Raw genomic sequence first — 20941 nt, 5'->3', positions numbered from 1 at the left:
TAAACACCTATATTAAAGACTTAACAGCCCCAGATATTTGGTCAGAACAGTCAGATTTCAGCAATGTTGTGGTTAAAATGTAACTTACAGTAGAAAGAGCACTGTTTTTTTTCATGGCCTTAGACTCTTTCTGTCTTACGTGTTCACAGATTTCTCACATTGTCTATGATTTTTATCATAACAAATTAGTGATTGATTCGTCCTCTTCACTCCCCCCCCCCCCCCCCCCCCCAATATTTTGTTGTAGATGTTTGACTGGATTACACACAACAAAGGTCTGTTCCTGAACAGCTACACTGAGATCGGAACCAGTCATCCCCATGCAATGGAGCTTCAGACACAGCACAATCACTTTGCCATGAACTGTATGGTAAGAAACGCCTCACTTCACAGCGTTGATGTATTGCCTATTTGCTCTATGTTAAGGTTGAATTCATAAATTGTTCACTTAAGTAGTTCTTTCTATTACAAGTAGTGCAAGTTTGAGCAGATTATAAAACACATAGGAGGGCAATAAATGGTATCCAAGTACAGAAGTACTGTGAGCAAGCAACAAAATTATTCTGACAGCTGGAGATATTCAACACAACCTCAGCAACTCTGTTATGTGTGCCGACTTCTAGAAACTGGGATGTGTATTTAAGTACTGCTTTGAGTCTTGTAGGAAATTTCAGAGAATTGTATGTAATATGGAATTTTAGCACTCCATATGGAAAGAAATAGCTCTCGGGATCTTCTGAATAGATTGCAACTCGTACAGAAAGTTCTGAATAGTGATCAACAGCTGAATTTGGTCTGATAGTTTTCCATATTTTTAAGAAGACACACTTCTCATTTCTGCCACAGTAGAATGAAAACAAACTTTTTTTTTGTTAAATATCATCTTAGTGTGAGCTATCAGTAGGCTGCAGTTAAAAAATTTGGATTTTAACTGGCAGTGGAAGCTGCTTATTTTGACTTCCATGAATTTCTGTTTGAACATGGGGACTAAATTCTCAAGTACATTTTATGTCCTTTTCACTAGGAGGATTGAAGGTGTTTAAATAACTTTGGGAGTCTGGGCCTAAATCCAGTCCCTGGCTGTCAGCTCAATGAAGGAAAAACGCTACCAGTCTTGTTAGAAATTAACTTCCTTGGCAGTCCAAAGATGGGAATTGAATTAAAGTATGGTCAAAACAATCAGCTCTTGCAAGAGGGTATTTTTGTAGGATAGAACTGTTAATTGTGGAAAGAGAGACTGGCAAAGTAATCTTACCTAGGTTACATGTCTTGCTGAAATAATGGAAGGACGAGTAAGGCATCTAGAATTAGAGCAATAGAAAACACAAGTTCTTCTTTTTCTTTTCATATTTTCTTCTTTTGCAACTCATCTGTGTTTGAAGAAGTTTAAAAGAAGAAAACTATTATGAACCTTTTGAAAAGAGTAAAGCAAATGTTGGGGAACAGTGTAATGAAGTTACGTAACGTAATATATGAAGGTAGCTTTGCCCATTAGAAAGTTATAGGTGCCTTCTCTTCACAGGCATGAGGAATTGGTCCTTTATGGAGTACCTTCTTGTAATTGCTCTTTGCTCTGCATATGAAGCAGAGCAGACAAACTCACAGAAGGACAGTAGATGTCATTGACATGACTTTTGGAACTTAAAATTTTGGATAGCCTCCCAGGCAATTCTTGGGCTTCTGCTCTAAAGGTTAAATTCTTCTGTCAGCCTGTCCTGGTATTAGTTACTGTTGTCCTCTTTTCTTCAAATTGAATTGACTATTTCTGCCCCCCCCTCCCGCCTCCCCTTCTCCATACTTCCCATACTGTTCAGATGCTATCAACAGTAGAAAGCACTTGAGCAATGTAGCATAACCCCTCCTGGTCTGTTTTGGCTCTTTTTGCTGTTAATCTCTGTTTTGCCTGTAATAGTCAAAGGCATTAATTACAGATGACTTTTTCTCAGTCCGTGTAATGCTTTCCTGAAGTATGCAAGGAGCAGCTTAAACTGGGCAAATTAAGCAGTCCAATTATTCAAAAGGAGAAAAACAAGCTTCAGTTTTTCTATGTGTTTCTGTATCATAGTCCCTTCAAACAATGGTTTCTTGGCAGAGGATATGAAAATACAAATTCAAAATGATCAGTTACAGAACAGTTAGGTTTGGAAGGGACATTAACGATCATCCAGTTCCAGCCCCCTGCCACGGGCCAGGACACCTTCCACTAGACCAGGTTGCTCAAAGCCCCATCCAACCTGGCCTTGAACACTGCCAGGGATGGGGCAGCCACAACTTCTTCAGGCAGCCTGTTCCAGTGTCTCACCACCCTTATAGTGAAAATTTTTTCCTAAAACCTAATATAAATGTACCCTTTTTCAGCTTAAAGCCATTCTCTCTTGTCCTGTCTCTGCAGGCCCTTGTAAAACCAGCCAACCAACCCAAAAACAACAACAAAAAAAACCCCAAACAAACAAAAATACCCACAAAACAAACAAATCCTGCCAAAGCCAAACCCACCCAAAACCCAAACCCTGATTTTGATTTAAGCAGTGTTCAGGTTCTCTAGGTTTTATCTGGTTAAGTGGCAAAAGCTTCACTTGTAGGTTAGGGGTAAAGATTAAGCTGAATGTGACGTTAAAAAAATCATGTGAACTAATTTGAATTTCGACAGGCCTTATTTTTCATTAGCTTTTAACTGGAAAAATGTCAACCAATCTTAACTCCTGCATTTTCAGCTTTTCCTTGGCCTCTCTTCACTTACACTCTGTGCTTACAGTATTATCATTCATTGTTCCCTGTCAGTATAACTCTTCAGTAATCAGAGTTGATTTAAGATCTCTTATGTGAATGCTGTAACACTAGAGATGGAATTTAACTTTTAACCCATCTGCAACCATGCAGATTTATTCAGTGGAATGGGGTAGAGGAGGGAATGGCAGCAACTATATGTAAAGGTTTATTATATGTAGGAGATTTTGAAAGCCTCTCATTGTGGCCTTAATTGGACTCTAATAGAACTTGTTTTCTAGGCAGTTTCCTTAGGCTCACTTTAGGTGGGGAAGGGCTGTTCGAAGGATAAATGCTGCCCAAGCAGCTAAATGCAACCTCTTGCGCTTGCTCACAGCTTAACCCTGATAACTGAAGTTGCAGCTGCTTTTCCCAACTCATTGTGGTTGCCGCAGGGCACATGCTCCCTTCACAGCAGGTGCTGCCCTCTGTCAATAGCTGGCTCTCCCATCTCCCCTTCCTTCCTGAGAAGTAGCTTAGCTTTCTGAAAGGTGCAGGAGGGCAATGTCTGCAGCTGCTTATGTCAAACTGGGGTGAGAAAGAGTGACGGCCTTTGGGTGAGATGCCAAAGTTTTAATCTAGTCTTCTAGCCTAAAATGAGCCACCTGGATGTAAACTGTTGTGAAAGCTGCTTAGTTCCTGTCATGAGCAGGAGTTCATTGCATCTAGGACAAAGAGGATTTGCTGAATGTGTCTTGTTTTTCTTGTAATGGCTTTCCCACATTTTTAGAATCTGATTTTTGGTATTACAGCACAAAGTAGTTGGAAGTTTAAACCAAATGTTGTAAAACAAAGGTGAAAAATACATTTGAGGAAGAGATTTAACTGTACTTTCAGCAGTTTCATTAGCAAGCAGTATGTCTAGGAATCTCGTGTATTCAGTATGTGATAAGCTCATGTGGTTGCACTTCAAAGTAACAGGAATAAGTTCATGAAAGTCTTACGTTTAATCACAAACTGGTTCTGATTGCAATGAAACTGTCCCAGAGAAAATCTGGATAGGTGCAGTGATGTGCATTGAAGATGGACATACGTGTGGTTGCCATTGCTTAACACACAGATTGATGTGGTTAAAAAGGCTGTTTGTCTGAAAGATAGTTCACATATGCAGCTGTAAGTATGCGACCTGCATTTACTGAATTTAAAAGGCTGTGCAGTGATAACTGTCAGTACTGTGTCCTTACAGGGTAAGTAGATCCCGTGGTCCCTAGATGTGGGGAAAAATAAACTCGCAATGGTTCTCTAAAGGTGAGGATGGATTTTCGGTACAATTTAAAAGGCCTATGTTCAGCAACAGAAAATTGCTGTTGCCAAGTCTTGAGATTTATTTGAGTTGAGCAATACTCAGTTTCAGTTTGAAGTTCCTCTTTGTATGACTAAACCAGTGCTTCACTTCTCTAAACAAGTGTTTAGTACCTTTTAAGGGAGAAACTTGCAAATAAGGCATCACAAGAGCTGCAGATACAAAAATTATCTCAAGTTTTTGAACTGCAAAAACAAAGTACCCATGACTATACAACTAATCAGTCTTGTATGCAAGAGTGAGAGAGACTGGTTCTGTGTTTGACCACTTTTTTTACTGCCGTTTTCCACACGCCTGCTGGGACACAAGGGAAACAAAAGCATTTTAAATATATATGGTTTTGTAACCATATACAGTTGTTGCTTGAGATAGACTTAAGCACCATGTGAGTTTTAGACTGCCCTGGGTCCTCTGAGACCTCAGCCAATGAGAGCAGGGCCACAAGTTGTGAATTGTGTAGTCTTCCCCAGATCACACTGAAGTGCAGATTTTCACAGAAGACTGTGGTGAATGGTGAACAGCAGTAAGCTAGCTTACTACTAGGGGGAGACATGTCTCTTTTGTGGGGTTTTGTGTTGTCACTGTTCGGTTGTTTTGTTTTTGTTAAACTAATAGATCACTCAGGTAGGGCTTTCAGTAAGAATAAATAAAAAACAGTTAAACGGTAAAATCCATCAACTGTCTGACCATCCCTAATAGACGAGGTGAGTAGACACAGGGCAGTAGAGTAGGTAAAATGTATACAGTCAAGTTTTTGTCTATCTAGAGGTGCCAGTTACGACACTTACAGACCATGTCACTGAGGAGGTTGTTTTTTAATGCTGAATGCTTAATAGTCTCTGTGTCAGACAACTACTGTTTGAAATCTTAGAACTAAAAAAACATTTCCTAAATGAGTTTGGGAAGACCAGGGCACCTGCCAGCTTTATTTTGTATTGAGTGTGACGGAAGTTCAATTAAGTTGGCAGGCTGTCACCTGTGTACTTGCCTTTAAGGCACACACCAAAGAATGACATAGTGCACTAGCTTGTTTTAGACTAGTAATCTGTGTTGCCTTACTGAGAAATAGTTTTTTATATGTACTGAGAAATAGTTTTTTATATGTACACTCCCTTCAGGAGGGAGTACTAAGTACATTGGTGTACTTCCTATGTGTATTGTAATGTTCCCTTTTTAGTTTTGTTACAATAGTCACATGTAACACAATGAAAGGTGTGCAGTATCACTTTAGCCTTTCACTTTTTAGACAGCTGATTGATAAACATTCTGAAGCTCGGTATTTCATGCAGATTCACATGATGTAAATGAGATGGCTAAATAAGTCTTTAAAAGTTATTACCTGATACCTGTTGCTGCTTTAACTGAAACCAGGATGTAAATCCATGCAATGAATGAGGTGTCAGACCCTGGGAAATGCACATCAGCTTGCCTGGAACAGCACTTCTCAAGCAGTGCAAAAAATACGTATTTGTCATATAGTAATGGCAGTGGATCTGCCTGTCCTTTTAGAAAATTGAATGAAATTTGTTAACCTTTAAGGATCAGTTAAGGACAATCCAATCATAGCGAGCTCCTATTTGAGATTTTTTTTCCATCTTAGTTAAATCTGTCTCTTTTGGGTCATTGCATTCTAAAATACTGAAAGTTAAACCTTCAGTAAATATATCATGTAATGAGGAATGTGATACTGGAGGGGGGAAAAAAAAGGTTGTGATTATTATAAGTTGGGTTTTTTTGAGGAAAGGAATGTGGTATACATAGCTTGAAAAGTATTCAGCTGGCAGCATATTAATTAATATTCGTACTGCTACAGGGACTATTTGTCCACACTTATGAAGCCAGATTGCCATGGGAAAATGAATACATTTTAACCACAGCTCAGTTTTGATTTGCTTGACTTCACATTTATGGTGCCCTGTCCTTCATATTTAACTAATGTTCCAGAATTTCCAAGACTCCTTTATTATGATATACCAACAGATCAAATGGTAGTCTAAAATAGCCTTTATTCTTTTCTCTTTTGACACTTGCTTTTTCACACCACTGTCAAGTCTGTGTAATGGCTTTCTGGATTCATTTAGAAGTCTTGCATTTATGCTACATACACTTCGATAGGCATAAATGCTCTCCAGTCTTAAAATTTGTTGGAAATAGCAGTTTTGTTCTCTTCCAGTTATTCATCTGTGCTTAAAAGGAGGGCATAGGTGTGTGGGATAACCTAAAAAATTAATATTATGCAGGAAGGAAAAACAGCCAACGTGACACGGATGTGTTCAGTTTATTAAGTGGATCAGGTGAGGTGTAGGCTGTGTCAGGAATGCTCCCGCATGCATACAGTTAGAATTAATAGATACCTGTGCCAGTTACCACTCAGACGAGTTAGCACAATGAAGCCTGGAGGAACTGCAACACTTGTGCCAGCCAGTCAGTGTCAGGCTCTGGGCAGTGGCTTGATGCCAATGGGTAATGGTTCCACCTCAAATGCTCAGCATCTGTGCAGTGTTTGGTGTCCACATGCCAGCATTCTTCCCTGATCTCTCTTACTCTTAGGGGTATATTCGATTTTGGCATAGGCTGCCCATCACATCTCTCAACAGTAATGGAACCATAGAGTTTTCCAGCAACTTCAGGTCTTGTTCTTCTGTCCCCTGTTAATCTGTGGCCTTGACTGAGGCTTGTTGTGGTCAGTTCTGTCCTCCCTGGCTCACTAGAGCCAGTTCCTCGACCTTTGATTAGGGAAGGTTGACAGATAGCTAACTGCTGTGTGGTATTTCCTGCAAGCTGGCATTCCAGAAAGCGCTGTGTGGACTAGGGAAAAAAACACTGCACAATGTTGAGATTTTAATGGTGTTTGTTGTTTTCTTCCCAACCATTATGTGTGATAGTGTTTAGCAGTTTGCCTCCACATGTAAATTTTAAGGATATAGGCAAGAATGAGTGCAGCTAACAGGATTAGCCAATGGATGCAGCAGTTTGTGCTGCATTTCATGCAGCAAGGGCCCACAACTCTGCTCATAATAGAATCCATGTCTTCAGCAGTGGTGGTGATGTGCCACAGGGCACAGTCCCCAGTGCTGAACCGACTGTCCCTGTAACATCAGAAGCCTCAGCCTAGAGGGAACTCCAGAAAAGACACAGCTCTGCAAGTCTGGGGCTGCAGGGAATTTGTGTGGCCTCTTCCCAATGCTTGAGCAGTGGAAGATGGTTTCCTTGCCCACAAGGAGGTGTGTGGTTATTAAGAATCTGTGTCATCAAGTAAAGGAACTGCCGGAGGAGGTCAGCAGTCTGTACATCATCAGAGATAATGAGAAAGAGATTGACCAGATCTTTTCCAGCGCTGCAGCTTCAAGAGCCCAAACTACCAACTGTACTGAAGAAAGAAGGGTAAGGCAGAGTCTCTGCCTGTTTGGGAAGTGGAGACTCCCATGATGATGAAGGTTGAAAGATGGCACTAGGAGGAGCATTTCTGCATCACTTGAAGATTTTCAGCTACTGAATAGGTTCACTGACCTCGTGGCTGATGAGGACCTGGGAGCTGTCAAATAAAGCATCTGTGATATCTGAGTCTGGGCTACATAGGAACACCAAAAGGAAGAGGCGAGTGGTAATGTTCTGCAGGGAACAAAGACTCCCATCTGCCAACCTGAGTCATTCTCTGTAGAAGTTTGCTTCTTGCTGGGGGTTCAGATTTGGGACATTGTGGAAAGATTGCCAAAGCTTGTCCAGACCTCAGACTGTTGTCCCCTGCTGCTCTTCCATGTAGGCCCCAGCGATACTGCCAAGGGTGATCTGGAAAACCTCAGGCGTTAATACACGACTCCAGAGGCAGTGGTCAAGAAGGGCATGAGAGTCCAGCTGGTTTTCTTCTCAACCCTGTTGGTCAGAGCATAGGTAGCTCATGCAGGTCAACAGCTGCTTACATAGCTGATGTTGGCAACAGGCTTTTGGTTTCTGCAGCCATGGGACTGTCTCTCTGAGAATCAAGGTTTACTATTTGACTAAGTGAAGTAAAAGTGCTTTTGCCAGCAGGCCAGACAACCTGGTAAGAAGGCCTTCAGGTTAAGAATGATGGAGAGGGAGAAGAGGACCAACATTCAAGTGTGAAGTGGTGGACTGGGTTGGTCTCAGACTAAAGCCAAAACACAGCGATGTACCAGCTACTAGGAAGAAAAATAACTGTTACAGCTGAAACTAGGACAGTTGACAAATAAAGGGTCTGCTGTGATGTGAACAAAAAGAACACTGTAGTCCAAAACAGGGATAAGCTGGGGTTGCTGCATGTGTACATGCACAAACTAGAATGTGCCTACAGGACAACATTATGTGGAATGCACTCATTCCCTTTCTGAGAAATCGCTATGCTGCTTCTTTAAAGCACCTGCGTGGCATACTTGTGTTGTACAAGGAGAGGCTGAGAGAGTTGAGACTGCTTACCCTGGATAAAGGAAGGCTTAGAAGGGACCTTACATAAAAATGTAAATATCTAAAGGGAAAGAGTAAAGAAGACAGAACCAGACTTTTCTCCATGGAATTCAGTAACAGAACAAGAGGTAAATTGGCACAAGTGGAAATACAAGAAATTCCATTTAAACATAAGAAACACTGGAACATGTTGCACAGAGAGATTGTGATCTCTTCATTCTTAGAGATTCTCAAAACCCCACTGGACATGACCCTCAGCAACCTGCTCTGATTGAATCTACTTTGAGCAGGGTGGGTAGACTGTATGATCTTCAAACTCAACAGTCCTGTGATTCTAAGAAGTTCATTCTAGGTGTACGAGAGTCAGCCGAATTGAAAGAGGTTTCAGTTTAGCATTATATACATGTAGCTCTGGAGTAGATGCCTTGTGGTGGTGAAGTTGTTCTTGTTCCTGGCTTTGCAGGAAGCAGAAACTCTTGACTGAAAATTAGAGTGACTAAAAGCCATCAGTGAGTAATCCCAATATGATAGAGAATCTTTCTTAATCTTTGACCTTATTTGTCTAGTTTTCAGTGCTAGCTCTGAGGCAATATAATGGCAGGATAATAAATAAAGCTGTTGAACTTCTTAGAGCTCAGAGTGCAGTATTTTATTACTTAAAAAGTAGAAATACTCTCAGAGTTAATGTAAAAATTTTTGTAGAGTGATGTTGCACGCATGCATAACATGGATAGATAAAATGTTTACTAATTATACTTCAATTTTCCTAATTTGTCTGAATGTCTTGACTGGAACATCTGTAGACACTCACTATTGAGACTGTTACAAAATACAGTTAGCTTTTCCTTTCCACTGTAATAGTGGGTCTTCATATAATATGTTGTTTAAGCCAACCACTAACATTAGCTTGAGACTCTTGTCATTTCAGGTTGTCCTTTTCCCTTGTTAATAATACGGGTAGGATAATACATTATATGCTTAGATTCCAAAGTTAGCCATGCACAGACCTGGCAAATAAGCCCAGTCTATAAGCACTACTGTAATAAACAAGAGTTTAATAAAAGTATACCTCTGTATTTAAGTGGTCTGTTAACTTCCACTAATTTTTCCCTCCTTCTTCTCCATAGAATGTGTATGTAAACATAAACCGCATCATGTCAGTAGCAAATCGCCTGGTCGAGTCTGGCCATTATGCTTCACAGCAAATAAAACAGATTGCTAGTCAGCTGGAGCAAGAGTGGAAGGCGTTTGCTGCAGCCTTGGACGAACGTAGCACGTTACTGGATATGTCCTCCATCTTCCATCAGAAAGCTGAACAGGTTAGTGAACATAAGTTTCTGTGTTGGAATGATGGGTTGTACTGTTTGCTATTGATTTAAATAGAAGTACAAGAGAAGGATTGAAAAGGTTGGCAAGAAAGAGAACATATTTCTGCCAATTTCAGCTGATACTCAAACAAAAAGTTGTTCTCAGGGCAGCCCATTGCCCTTATATTCTCCACAAAATGCCTTGACCATATCAATGCAACATAAAACTTAGTCATATTAGATACATGAATGAAAATGAAGTGGGCATGAATGCATAACTATATGAAGCTTTTAAGTTGAAAGAAATGAAAACATTCAGTACAGTCGATGTTGGTATAATGCCTTTCCTACATCCAGAAAACATCAATTGTTCTATTGTCCTTACCACTCCACCCCAATCAGTCTTTGAGTGTCAAGATTTAACTCGTAGTGATTACTCACAGAAAACTAAGTTGAACTAGCCAGAAAGTTGAGAATCTAATTAACTGTCTTCTGAAACTGAAATTGTGTGGGAGATGTTTACTTAGTATCCCATAAGAGATTCCTTCTATATTAAACAAAAATTTTAGCTTTAGGCCTATACCAATTATTTTAATTAAGTCATTAACCATGTGTAACTGCCAGAGGAGAGTTATATAGGGGAAATAGGAATAAAGATCCCTGAGTTAATAGTCTTGATGGTGAAAGCATGTTTTCCCCTCAAGGGAATTCAGTTCTGAAGGAGTTCCTGTGTATGTGCTGTTGAGTCACCCACTGATAATATAGGTTGTCTCCTCTGTCCATCTCTGCTGAATTTGGGGAGTAGAGGTTCTTGGATCACTGTGGCTGACTGAAGCTCGGGTATGCTGTGTGGCTGCTGTAGATACTTTTCTTCACATTTGCCTTGCTAAACTGGATCCAAGAAAAGGTCTCATCTGATACAAATTTAATTTGGAATAAATGAAAAAAACACTTGGGAGTCGATAACTGCAAAAATACAGAGAGGCAGTGCAATTTAAGAAGTTTCTTTCATGATTTCTAATACACATATATTCAACTTAAAAATGTGAACTTATTTTGATGCAAATACACATTGCTTTTCATTAACAGTGACATTGGTTTGACTGGCCTTAGACTAAGGTAAAGTGTATAAACTAATGCCACTATTGTAAGCATTTTTAGCAGGTTTTACAGAAAAGCAACATAAAAAAGAGATAAAGGAATTGTTTTCTGATATAAAGGTTACCAACCAGCTTGAAGTGTTCGGTAAGACACAGTGCGGTACCTTATCAGTATTGATCCTTTTCTAATTGCTTGAGTTATTGAGGTTCACATTTAAGCACTGTCAGCCATGCATGTAAGAGAGAGATGGTGAAACATGAACAGACAGGTATACCCTGACTCAAATACTGTTCTTTTTCATAAGAAATCAGGGGACTAAATTTTGTATGTGTGCTGTGCAGCTGTGCTAAGAGTCAGTGCTACCTTCTTTAACAGTAAATGTAAGTGTAAACAGCAGGAAAGAGAAGAAAAGAGAAAATAGTGCAGCCTCTGCTGGGATTAAATTAATTTTTAATTCCTTCTTCTGCAATCTTTATTTTATGATTAACTGTGATGGATTGTCCTAGTTGTTTTGTAAGATACCTGGCTGTGATATGTTAGCTATTTCATTAACAATGGAGAGTGAGTTCAAGGAAAGAGGGTTTGGAATGAGAGAAATGACCCCTATAGAGACTGGTGATGCATGACCTACATAAAAAGATGATTAAATAATAAACAGCCAAAGAAATAATGCACCCTCCTTGAATGCATGTGTTCCCTTGCCAGTGTTAGGTAAGCGTCGCTGTCTACCGTCAAGCACAGTGAAGGTTTCACCCAGATCCTGGTCCCTGACTGGTGCAAGAGGTCCCACATGGAGCTTCTTTTAATATTCAGTGTTTAACATTAGAGATTTTTAAAGCTATCCTTTGATGAAATGAGAATTACAGAAGTATCTTAGAGTTAAGTACTCTATCACTCTTTCTCCCAGCTTTCAAACAGTAATGGAGTAGCAGAAGTGGTCTGTGGATTACTTTTTCCTCAAAAGACTATGGGTGCTCCAGGAATTAGGATACGTATAATGAGAGAAATGGCCTGGTCTCTTAAAACTTTGAAACTTGAGCATTATTTGAGTGTAAGACAAATTGAATTTACAAATACCATGTGTCTGACTGTACTAAGTTTAACAGCTATGAAAACTAGAAGAACAGATTCTTTTTCTCTTTCCTAGCATAAGGAGGGTATAAAATTCATGCCCCCTAGCTGTCAAAAGTAAGTTGACAGAGCTTCTGTTGTGCATACAGTTACGGTGGCAGTTTCTTGTCTGTCAAGACAGCTTAAGCTTCGGTGATAACTTAAATTGTCTGCAGAAGAGATGCTGTTGCAGTATCCTCAATTTCCCCTGAAAGGCTTGACTTCAGCAGCTATGCTGACATAGCTGTGTGCTTAAAGTTCAGTGTTAATCCTAAGAGACCCCCGCTTAAGTTGTAAATCCCTTACATGTTTGCTGCTGTAGTAGCTTACCAAATAGATTTAGTGCTTCTCTGGGTGTAAAAGCTAGTGCTTTGGGGACAGAGGTGTGAATTTTCTGTGCTCTAATACTGTTTTGCTTCTTTGATGATCTCTTTCCAGCAAAAGACAACTATGGAGTGTTTCAGTGAATGGTTCACCATTAATTTTTTGGGTATATGTGAACACACATGCAAAGTAAATTACATTTTTTCTGAAGATTTTAAAAAGGTGAAGTGATACTTCATGATACCATGAGTATCTGACAGGGAGTTGATGGGTAAGAGCTGAGGGTCTGGACTTGAAAGTTGTATTATGTTTTATTTCTTTGCATAGAAAACACCTTAACCGGCTTTCATGCATCTGAAATGGAGGTGCAGGGTGAAGTAAGCTTTTCCTTAGCTGCCAAGTCAAAAAAAGGAGGAAGAGTGAACTTGGAAGCGTCAGGATTGCCAAGAGTTAATTGGTTCTGAAAGCTGTCAACATATAACTAAGCATGCCAGTCTGTGAATGGCTTAAAGAGTTCCATACACCTAAAAGCACAAGTATGGTCAGACTTGAATATTTATTTCTGTTCTGATATAATCTTCATTTTGGTCAGTTCAGAGAGAAATACATTGAACATTTTCCCCTTAAAAAATAAATAAAATATTTTCAGTGGCTGCCACACAGGTGTCAGCCACTGAATAATTACCAACATGTGGTACTTATTGATAGAACCCAAAATCAAGAGAAACCTTTTTCTCATGTTGCAGTACATGAGCAACGTGGACTCGTGGTGTAAAGCTTGTGGTGAGGTGGAGCTTCCCTCAGAACTGCAAGATTTAGAGGATGCTATCCATCATCATCAAGGGATATATGAGCATATTACTTTGGCTTACTCTGAGGTAAGTGTCTTGTTTCCTTGGGTTGTTGAAAATGGTTTAATGTTAAGTTTGGATCATGAAGGGACATCACTTGTTGCATAGTGTAGTTGGAAATTCTAGTGCCAGGCTTCTTTTTTTAATTCAGTATTCTGGACTTTGGTACTGTTGTTCAAAAGTTAAATGATAAATCTTCCTCTTAATCTCCTGAAAGGAATTTAAAAGGCAAGATGGAACCATATGTGGTACAAACAACTCATACAGTGTACCGAGTATGTTTTAGTTCACGTTCGTATACTACTACCTTTCAATAGCAGAATTATGCTATCCTTAAAACACTTACTTGAAGGGAAGCTAGCTAGTTATTCTTTGGGAAAGTATTGTGTTGGCATGGATTGCTGTAAGTGTGTTTCAGAAATCCTCCTCTGAAATTGCCTCACAAAAAATGCTGAACTATCAAAGGATGTCACTTGACAGGCCATAAGGTAATATACTTAGTTCTGCCAACCTTATGAGACACTTAAATGAGCCAAGTACCTATGTAGTCAGCATTCGTAAGATTAGCATATCCTATGCTGCTGCTCTAATCTTCGGTTCTGCATGCAATGAAGTAATATTTCTCAGTATTTCTAATAGTTGTATTTACAACTTAAGATAAAATGCATATTCTAAAGGTGGCCTAGAAAACAATGACTAAAGTTTCCATTGTTTTTCAGATTTGGAGTTCTCTCAAGTGCTTTAGTTAACTAAAATGAGAAATCAATTACATATTGACTTCACTATTAGCTAACAGGCATTTTGTGTATTTCCTGTTGAGCTTTTCTTGTTCTCAGTACAGGGTAAAACTATTTTTGCTGTTAAATTAGACTGATTTTATTCTGTAGTAAATACAGCAATTTCTGTTCTCATGAAAGTTGCATGGTAAAAAATGATCAGTGGCCACAGAATAGCTTAGTCTACAGTTTGTACCTCCTTTTAAAAGGAGGTCATGTAGGATTGAATTAACAGTTGTGATTTATACATTCCATTAAAGATAATACTACTGTCTCATGAACCAGCTCTATTATGGCAAGCGAATCATAAGTCTGGTCACATTTCATTTAGCAGTAAAAGAAGGTGAGATTAGTGCTGATGATCAGTCCTATTGTTAGTGTATCAAACCTGGGTTTTTTTGAATACCTGCCATCTTAACGCCTGCATAAACTTTATTACTATGAGTCAGATGTTCAGAGATCACGAGTTGCTGTTCTTTTGTGTAAAACACAGATATCCCCATTCCCGATGTCTTGCTCTGTCATCAGATCTAATAACATAGTAAAGCACACCTCTGGTGATAAAACTTCTGATCTTACTACCCATTCCTGTTTTAAGTCATTCTTGAGAGCATGTTCAGTAGCAAGGTTTCATTATAAGCTCTCTTCATTCAGAGGATCCCTTTGTAGAACAAGGAACAGAGACATAGCACGTTTTTAGTAGATTTATGTGAAGAGAGGTTATCTGAGATGCATGCTGCATGAAAGTGCAGCAAGGGATAAGAAGGTTAGGGCTCTTCCGAATAATGATTTTAAAGCAATGAAGTTAAAATAGTGGGATTTTTCTGTTTGGTTGGTTGGTTGGTTTGGGGGTTTTATGGATTATTTTATTTTTTATTAGGGATGTGACTGGATTGGAGCCTGCTGTTAAGTGTAAATAAGTACCATGGATTACCATGTTAAATTTTGTTTGCTTCCTGGTGATGTATAATGAAAATTAATTAGATGGGTAGATTATAGGATTGCTCTGGCAAACCTTAAAAATTTCAGTGCTGTAGCTTTTGACCTTGGGAGAGATTTTAACTAAATCTTCAGTGGCACTAGTCAAAAATAAAAAGGGGGGAAACAAAAAAAAAAAAAACAAAACCGACCCCAAACCGCAACCAACCAACCCCCCAGCATAGAATTAGATGCCTTTCAGGTCATTACTTTTCACCATCTGGTATAGCAATACCTTTGTCTTTAGCAGCCAGAATTGATACAGATATAATAGCTGCATGTGTATGTACAAGTCATGTTCCTTCTCTGGACGGAAGGTTTTGTTTTGCCTTATTTAAACACACGTTCCTTTTTGAAGATTGATGGAGTTTTCTTTCTGTGTAACAATATTACAGAACTATTGCTTATCATTATTACTTGTATGACTTCATTTCTGTTGCAGCATGGAACTCCTTTAATTTTGTGATGAATTAACAGTGGGGGGAGTGAGAGAGGCACACTGGAAATTACAACACTTCGTCATTCCTTTTAGATTACAGTGTCTTGACAACACGACTTGGTTGTGAAGTAGAAGACAGTAATTTTTATAGTAAATGCTTTTAAGACTAGACAGTCTGATTTTACTGAGGATAATTACTGTATATTACTAGAAAAGTAACTTACTATCTTACAAGCTTAGATAACTTGTATGCTTGGAAATCTAAGAGCCGTTCCTTAAATAAAGTTTACATATATAAATGAAGTTACGCATCTTGCTGAAATCCTAAGGTAGTTACGTGCTGGGAAGGAAGAGAACTTTACTGTGTTAATTCCAAAGAAGAAATGTGCATGGTCGTGTTTGTAAAGCTAAGAGACTTAATCAGATCAAGGGGCTGTCACAATTAATTATTTTTCCCCCTGAATTTTGTGAATTCTGGATAGATAGATGAAGTTCATTATCTTGAAATATTTGAAAGACTTGTACTAGATAATTGTCTTGAACACAGAAAAGAAAAATCATCATCATTATAACTACTATGGACTATACCCCTTTTTTTTTTTTTTGCCTGACTTGACTTTATAGGAACTACTTTTCCAAGCATCTTCATTCTCTGTGTTGATACTTATAACTGGAATGAAAAAGCTTGGATTGGAATTGAGAAATGAACTTGCTTGTAAACTAATTATTAGAAAATAATTTTTATTCAGATCTGTTTGACTACTGAACAGCAAATTTAAAATGTACCTAGATTTAGTGAAAGCTGTTGAAAATAGCCACTGGGGGAAGATTTTGACAGACTTTCTGTTTCTGACATGGTGTTGATTTGATGGATTCAAACTATTGTTTATACTCCATTCATGCTGTTTTGGATGAGTCTTTCCTGCCTGTTAGATGAGTCATTAGGAAAGGTCTTTACAGATAGCTGAATGATACTGAATTGTAACAGTTCTCTGAGCTTCATGCTAAATGTGACAGAATAAAGCACCAATGGGAAGTGCTTTCAGCAGGCTTGGCAAGTGCTAAATGTTGAAAGTGATCAGATAAGATAGGATTATTGCTTTTTTTAAAAATCTGAGTATTTTTGCTGTAGTTTGAATCAGAGAAGACAAGGATTAGAAATGACTTATATTTCTTGTCAGCATCAGTAGTTTAAACAGTTTGGAAAAGAGTATCTTTCTGTGCTGCATGAAAAGGTTTTAAGTGATTTAATCAGGGTTAAGTTTGCCACAACAACAGTTTGTCTTTGGTTTACCAGTAGCAGCAGTAATTAAGAAGTTGTAATTGTCAGATCAAATCACATCCTAAGGTTATATCTGTTGGTCTAAATGTATTCATCAAATTCATATTAACCTATAGAAAATAACCTCTCTGTTCACCTTTACTGCAAATGAAAAGAGATGTGTTCCTGGACGGGTAACTCTGGGGAAATGCTTAATTTTAGGTGCTTTGTTGACTACAGAAAGAGCTGAATAATATTTATTCTAAGTTATGCTTGATCTGTTTAAAGAAAACCAAACAGAACACTTTAAAGGAAAACTACTCTTAAGGTAACTGAAAAACAGAAATGTAGCCTGTTATGTAGACTGCTACTTCTTAAAATTATCATCTTACATAGAGGGAGAAATATGTTGTGTATTTTGTTGGTTGGTTTTGGTTTTTTTTTTCGTTTCCTATAACAGCTGCATGCAATCATGCCTGGAATAAGAAATTCTTTAATGGTGCTTCCTGAGTTCTTAAAAACCTTTAAAATGGAGAGAACGGGTGGGAAATTAAGTCTAAGACAAACTTTTGGAAAGACAAGTAATTCTTCATCCTTTCTGATGGTCAGGTGAGCCAAGATGGAAAGTCACTGCTTGACAAACTTCAGAGACCTTTGACTCCTGGGAGTTCTGATTCCCTCACTGCTTCTGCCAACTACTCAAAAGCAGTTCATCATGTTCTGGATGTCATCCATGAAGTACTACACCACCAGCGCCAACTGGAAAATATTTGGCAGCATCGAAAGGTTCGCTTGCACCAGCGGCTTCAGCTCTGTGTTTTTCAACAGGATGTTCAACAGGTAGGTTTTGTTTCATGATGTCTAAATGCCTTTGTACTCTGTCAGCCTGAGATTTGAAGCTGATTGCATTGACAGGTGGGTTTTGATTGCTAACCCCACTGTTCTTTCATCCAACAATTTTAATAGTTGCATAGGATTAACTGACTGATTCCAAACTCTGTATGTTATTAGAGGATATTGGCTGTTCAAAGCAGAAATTGTATTTGTAAGATGGCTCTACTTAAGGTTTGGGTTTTTTTTTTTCTTTTACATAAATTTGTGAAGTAGATAAGGTGGAAGAGATTTTCATTATAGGTGGCTGTTCTGAGTTTCTTCTGGAAGCTGACATTTACGGTGCAGGTAAAATTCTGGACTTGGTGTCAGAAAGATCTGTAGGAGTAAAATGCAAAAAATAAGTGCTATTCTGTAACAATTTTTTAGTCTGAAATTCTTAATGATACTTAACTGACTTAATCGAGTTTCCTTAAAACCTGAGAGTAGTATACTAAAGAGGTGTAAAAATTACAAATAAGATTACTTTTTGACAGTGTAATATTGTTAAAACTTTATTACTTGATTTTTGATGTAAAAAGAGATATAATGAAAGACAGGTGGTTACCCATTTTCTCAGCACTGGTGTAATGAAGGATGCATAAAGGTATGAAAAATGTTAGTTGAAAAAAAAATAAAAGAAAGCAGAGTCAATGTTATGAATGGTCAGAAGGGGCATAGAGAACCAAACTGGAAACACTTATACCATTGTGTAAATCCCAGAGGCTGTTCATAAAGATAGCTACATAAATGGTAGCTAGTCAGGAGGGTCCAGTGTTGGTACTTGCATGAGTAGTCATTGAAGGGTACTTTTCAAAACTGATGAGTCACAGTCCACAAATTACCTCTTAAACATAAAAGGTTTCATAAGGAATCTTCAGAAGCTGAAATTAATGCAGTGGTTTGCTTCTTGCCAGGAAAAATGTGGGTCCTGTCAGTGGTAGCCCAGTGCCAACAGGTGCAGAATGGATCTTGGAACTTTCTCCTTCAGTTTGAATCCAGTTCAAGTGGGACCTACTTAGGCAACCTAGGCCAAGTAATCTCCTGAGATTATTTGCCAGGTACATAATTCAGGTTCTAGGCCTGTAAACTAGGCTGCCAGCAGTGTATTTCCCAGGGGAGGATGTTAAAAGCTTCAGAGTCTTAAAGTGCTGTTGCTACTCTTTGACTTTATTATTTTGGAAGTCATAAAATGTCTGTAGGTAATACTCTTTCTGCTTCTTGGAGGAGAGGAGTTAGCTGTGAGACTGCCTTGTTCTTTGAAGTTGGCAAATAACCCTTTATTAGGCTAAAGTCATTGTAGAGCCACTGCCAGGTTTTTCAGCAAGAAGCTGCATGTTGCTTCTCTGTATGAGACCTGCTAGCCCTTGGAACAGGTGCATTTAGCATCAAATACTCACAGGTTTGAAAACAATGAAGTAGGCACCTTTGCTTACTTTTGTAACTTCTAGTACCACGAATGTGTTATCCAAATCATGCATGTAAATTGCAAGTATACCAGAAGTTTTCAGTATGAACGAATTGGATCAAGAAGGTTAATCAATCCGGGCTCATTATTTAGAACATACCTTTACCTACTGGTTGGAGAAACTTGCTTCTTCCTGTTTATGCCTGTGATTTCTTTGTATACTTTGCAAGGCAGACCTTACATTAAATAGCAAGATATACTTTTGACAATTTGAAGCTATGGTCTTTGGTGCTACTGCATCTCTTTATCAGCCACTTTACATTTCCAGCTAGTTCTTATGTATAGCAATGTAGCCCCTGCTTTCCATGTTCCGAAGCCCTTCCCTTAAAATCCAGTAGTTACCACTCCCAGAGACAGGTTGACCTTTGGTTTATCCTGTAATGGCAGTTAACATCCATGCTGGAATCTTCTGGAATGTTGCATGTGAAAGTATAGCTTTTTGTTGTGTTACTTAAATTCCAGATATTGGTGTATTTCGGGCAGTGCCTTATGAAACACAATGTGAATTGTGGTTAATGTTCCCTTTCGTAGTACAATTTTTCATACTTACATTTCAGTGCAGATCATGCTGTGAGACAGTGACAAATTAACCAGACAAATTAATCTAATAGCAGGGAGCAGGTTACTTCAAGAAAACGGCAAGTACATAATGGTATTTTCCTGGAATAGCCTTGCTTTGGAAGATTGTAGCTCACTCAGCTTTGAAAATCCATCAGGGGAAAAAGTAATCTTGAATAATAAGACTCTATTCTTGCAAAACAAACTCAGAACCTTACAGATCATCTAATTTACCTGAGAAATGTTAACTTTTTTCAATTGAAAAATTGTTGGTACCATTCAGTGCATAAAATTACTTGGGTTTGAGATTATTGGTTAAATGTATATTCAAGACAGTTCTGAAATGGTTTATATAGAGCTCCAAAGCAACTTTCTAAAATACTTTTCTTTTAATTTGCCCATTATGTCAGGCTTCTTTAGTCTTTATTCAAACCTTAAAAAATTCAGTTAAGATTACCTCGCATGATTTAGAAACTAGCATGAAAATGTGGGGTTGTTTTTATTATTGTCTGTGAAGTTAAATGTGGGTTTGGTTTCCTTTCAGAGTTTTTTGTTTGTTTGTTTTCCTTCAAAATAAACTTGTGTGGCTTTCTTCCACTGTTTATCATTGAACTGCACATAGTGGCAAGCAATCAAGTACACTGTAACTTAATCTGTCCTTCAGCATGAGTCTGTGATTTCCTCCTTCCCCACTCTATTGGCATAGTTTTCTGTTGGGTTAATGAAATATATCAGTTCATGGAAGGCTAAAATGAGTGACAGCTGAGTTGGAGGAGGGAATTGGCTGTGTTGAGCTGGTACTTCATTTTGCATTACTTCCACTTTAGAAAACTGTTCAGATTTTTAATTCTGTCTTTTATGTTCAGTATTGGGAAAGTGTTTCTTCTCTGTTCTGGATAAATGTTCTGCTTCTCCTTCCTTGATCTGCTTCCCTCAAAGACTCCGTCAGAGTTTTTGTTGTAACAGTCACTTGTGTCAGCCTTGTCTAATGAAGGGTGGGCCAAGAATGCTTACTACTTGCTCAGCATCAACATAATACTGATTTCACTGGGTGAGTCCCTTGTGGGTTTTGAAGGCGGTTCCAGTGTAAAATAGTTCTTTTTTTTGGGAGAGAGTGTTTCTGCAGTTTAACTACCTGAAGATTAGAAATGCAGAGATTTCCATCTTCCCCTTCTGAATGTTATGCCAGCACCAAGTAAGTGGTGGGAATCAGGAAAGTGAGTGTGTACAAAGTAGACAAAGGGGTGGGTAGTAAGCACTGGATAATAATGCATGAAAGACTGGTGAAAATGAGAACGTTGAATCTGCAAGAAATCAGGTCATTTATTTCTGCCAGCAGCATATACAAACCACATAATTTACAGCCATGAGCAATGAATTTTTCAAAATGAAACTATTTTTTCCATA

The 20941-nt window shown here is 38.5% G+C and overlaps 1 protein-coding gene across 3 annotated transcripts in view; it reads left to right on the top strand.

Moving 5' to 3' along the window:
• The window catches only part of TRIO (trio Rho guanine nucleotide exchange factor), a 237234-nt gene that overhangs the window by 83301 nt on the left and 132992 nt on the right, over positions 1–20941 (top strand). For all 3 annotated transcript variants that reach the window (XM_057428883.1, XM_057428884.1, XM_057428885.1), the window contains exons 6-9: positions 248–370; positions 9619–9810; positions 13080–13211; positions 17248–17478. In XM_057428883.1, the coding sequence (XP_057284866.1) occupies positions 248–370; positions 9619–9810; positions 13080–13211; positions 17248–17478 (678 nt within the window). The remainder of the gene's footprint in view (positions 1–247; positions 371–9618; positions 9811–13079; positions 13212–17247; positions 17479–20941) is intronic.

Source organism: Pezoporus wallicus, unplaced genomic scaffold (genome assembly GCF_028554395.1).
Source record: "Pezoporus wallicus isolate ANWC-B61680 ecotype Strahan unplaced genomic scaffold, APGP_CSIRO_Pwel_v1 contig_6658, whole genome shotgun sequence".
Taxonomy (NCBI): Eukaryota; Metazoa; Chordata; class Aves; order Psittaciformes; family Psittacidae; genus Pezoporus; species Pezoporus wallicus.
The sequence above is the reverse complement of the archived record's forward strand: the minus strand, read 5'-3'. Positions and strand labels throughout refer to the sequence as shown.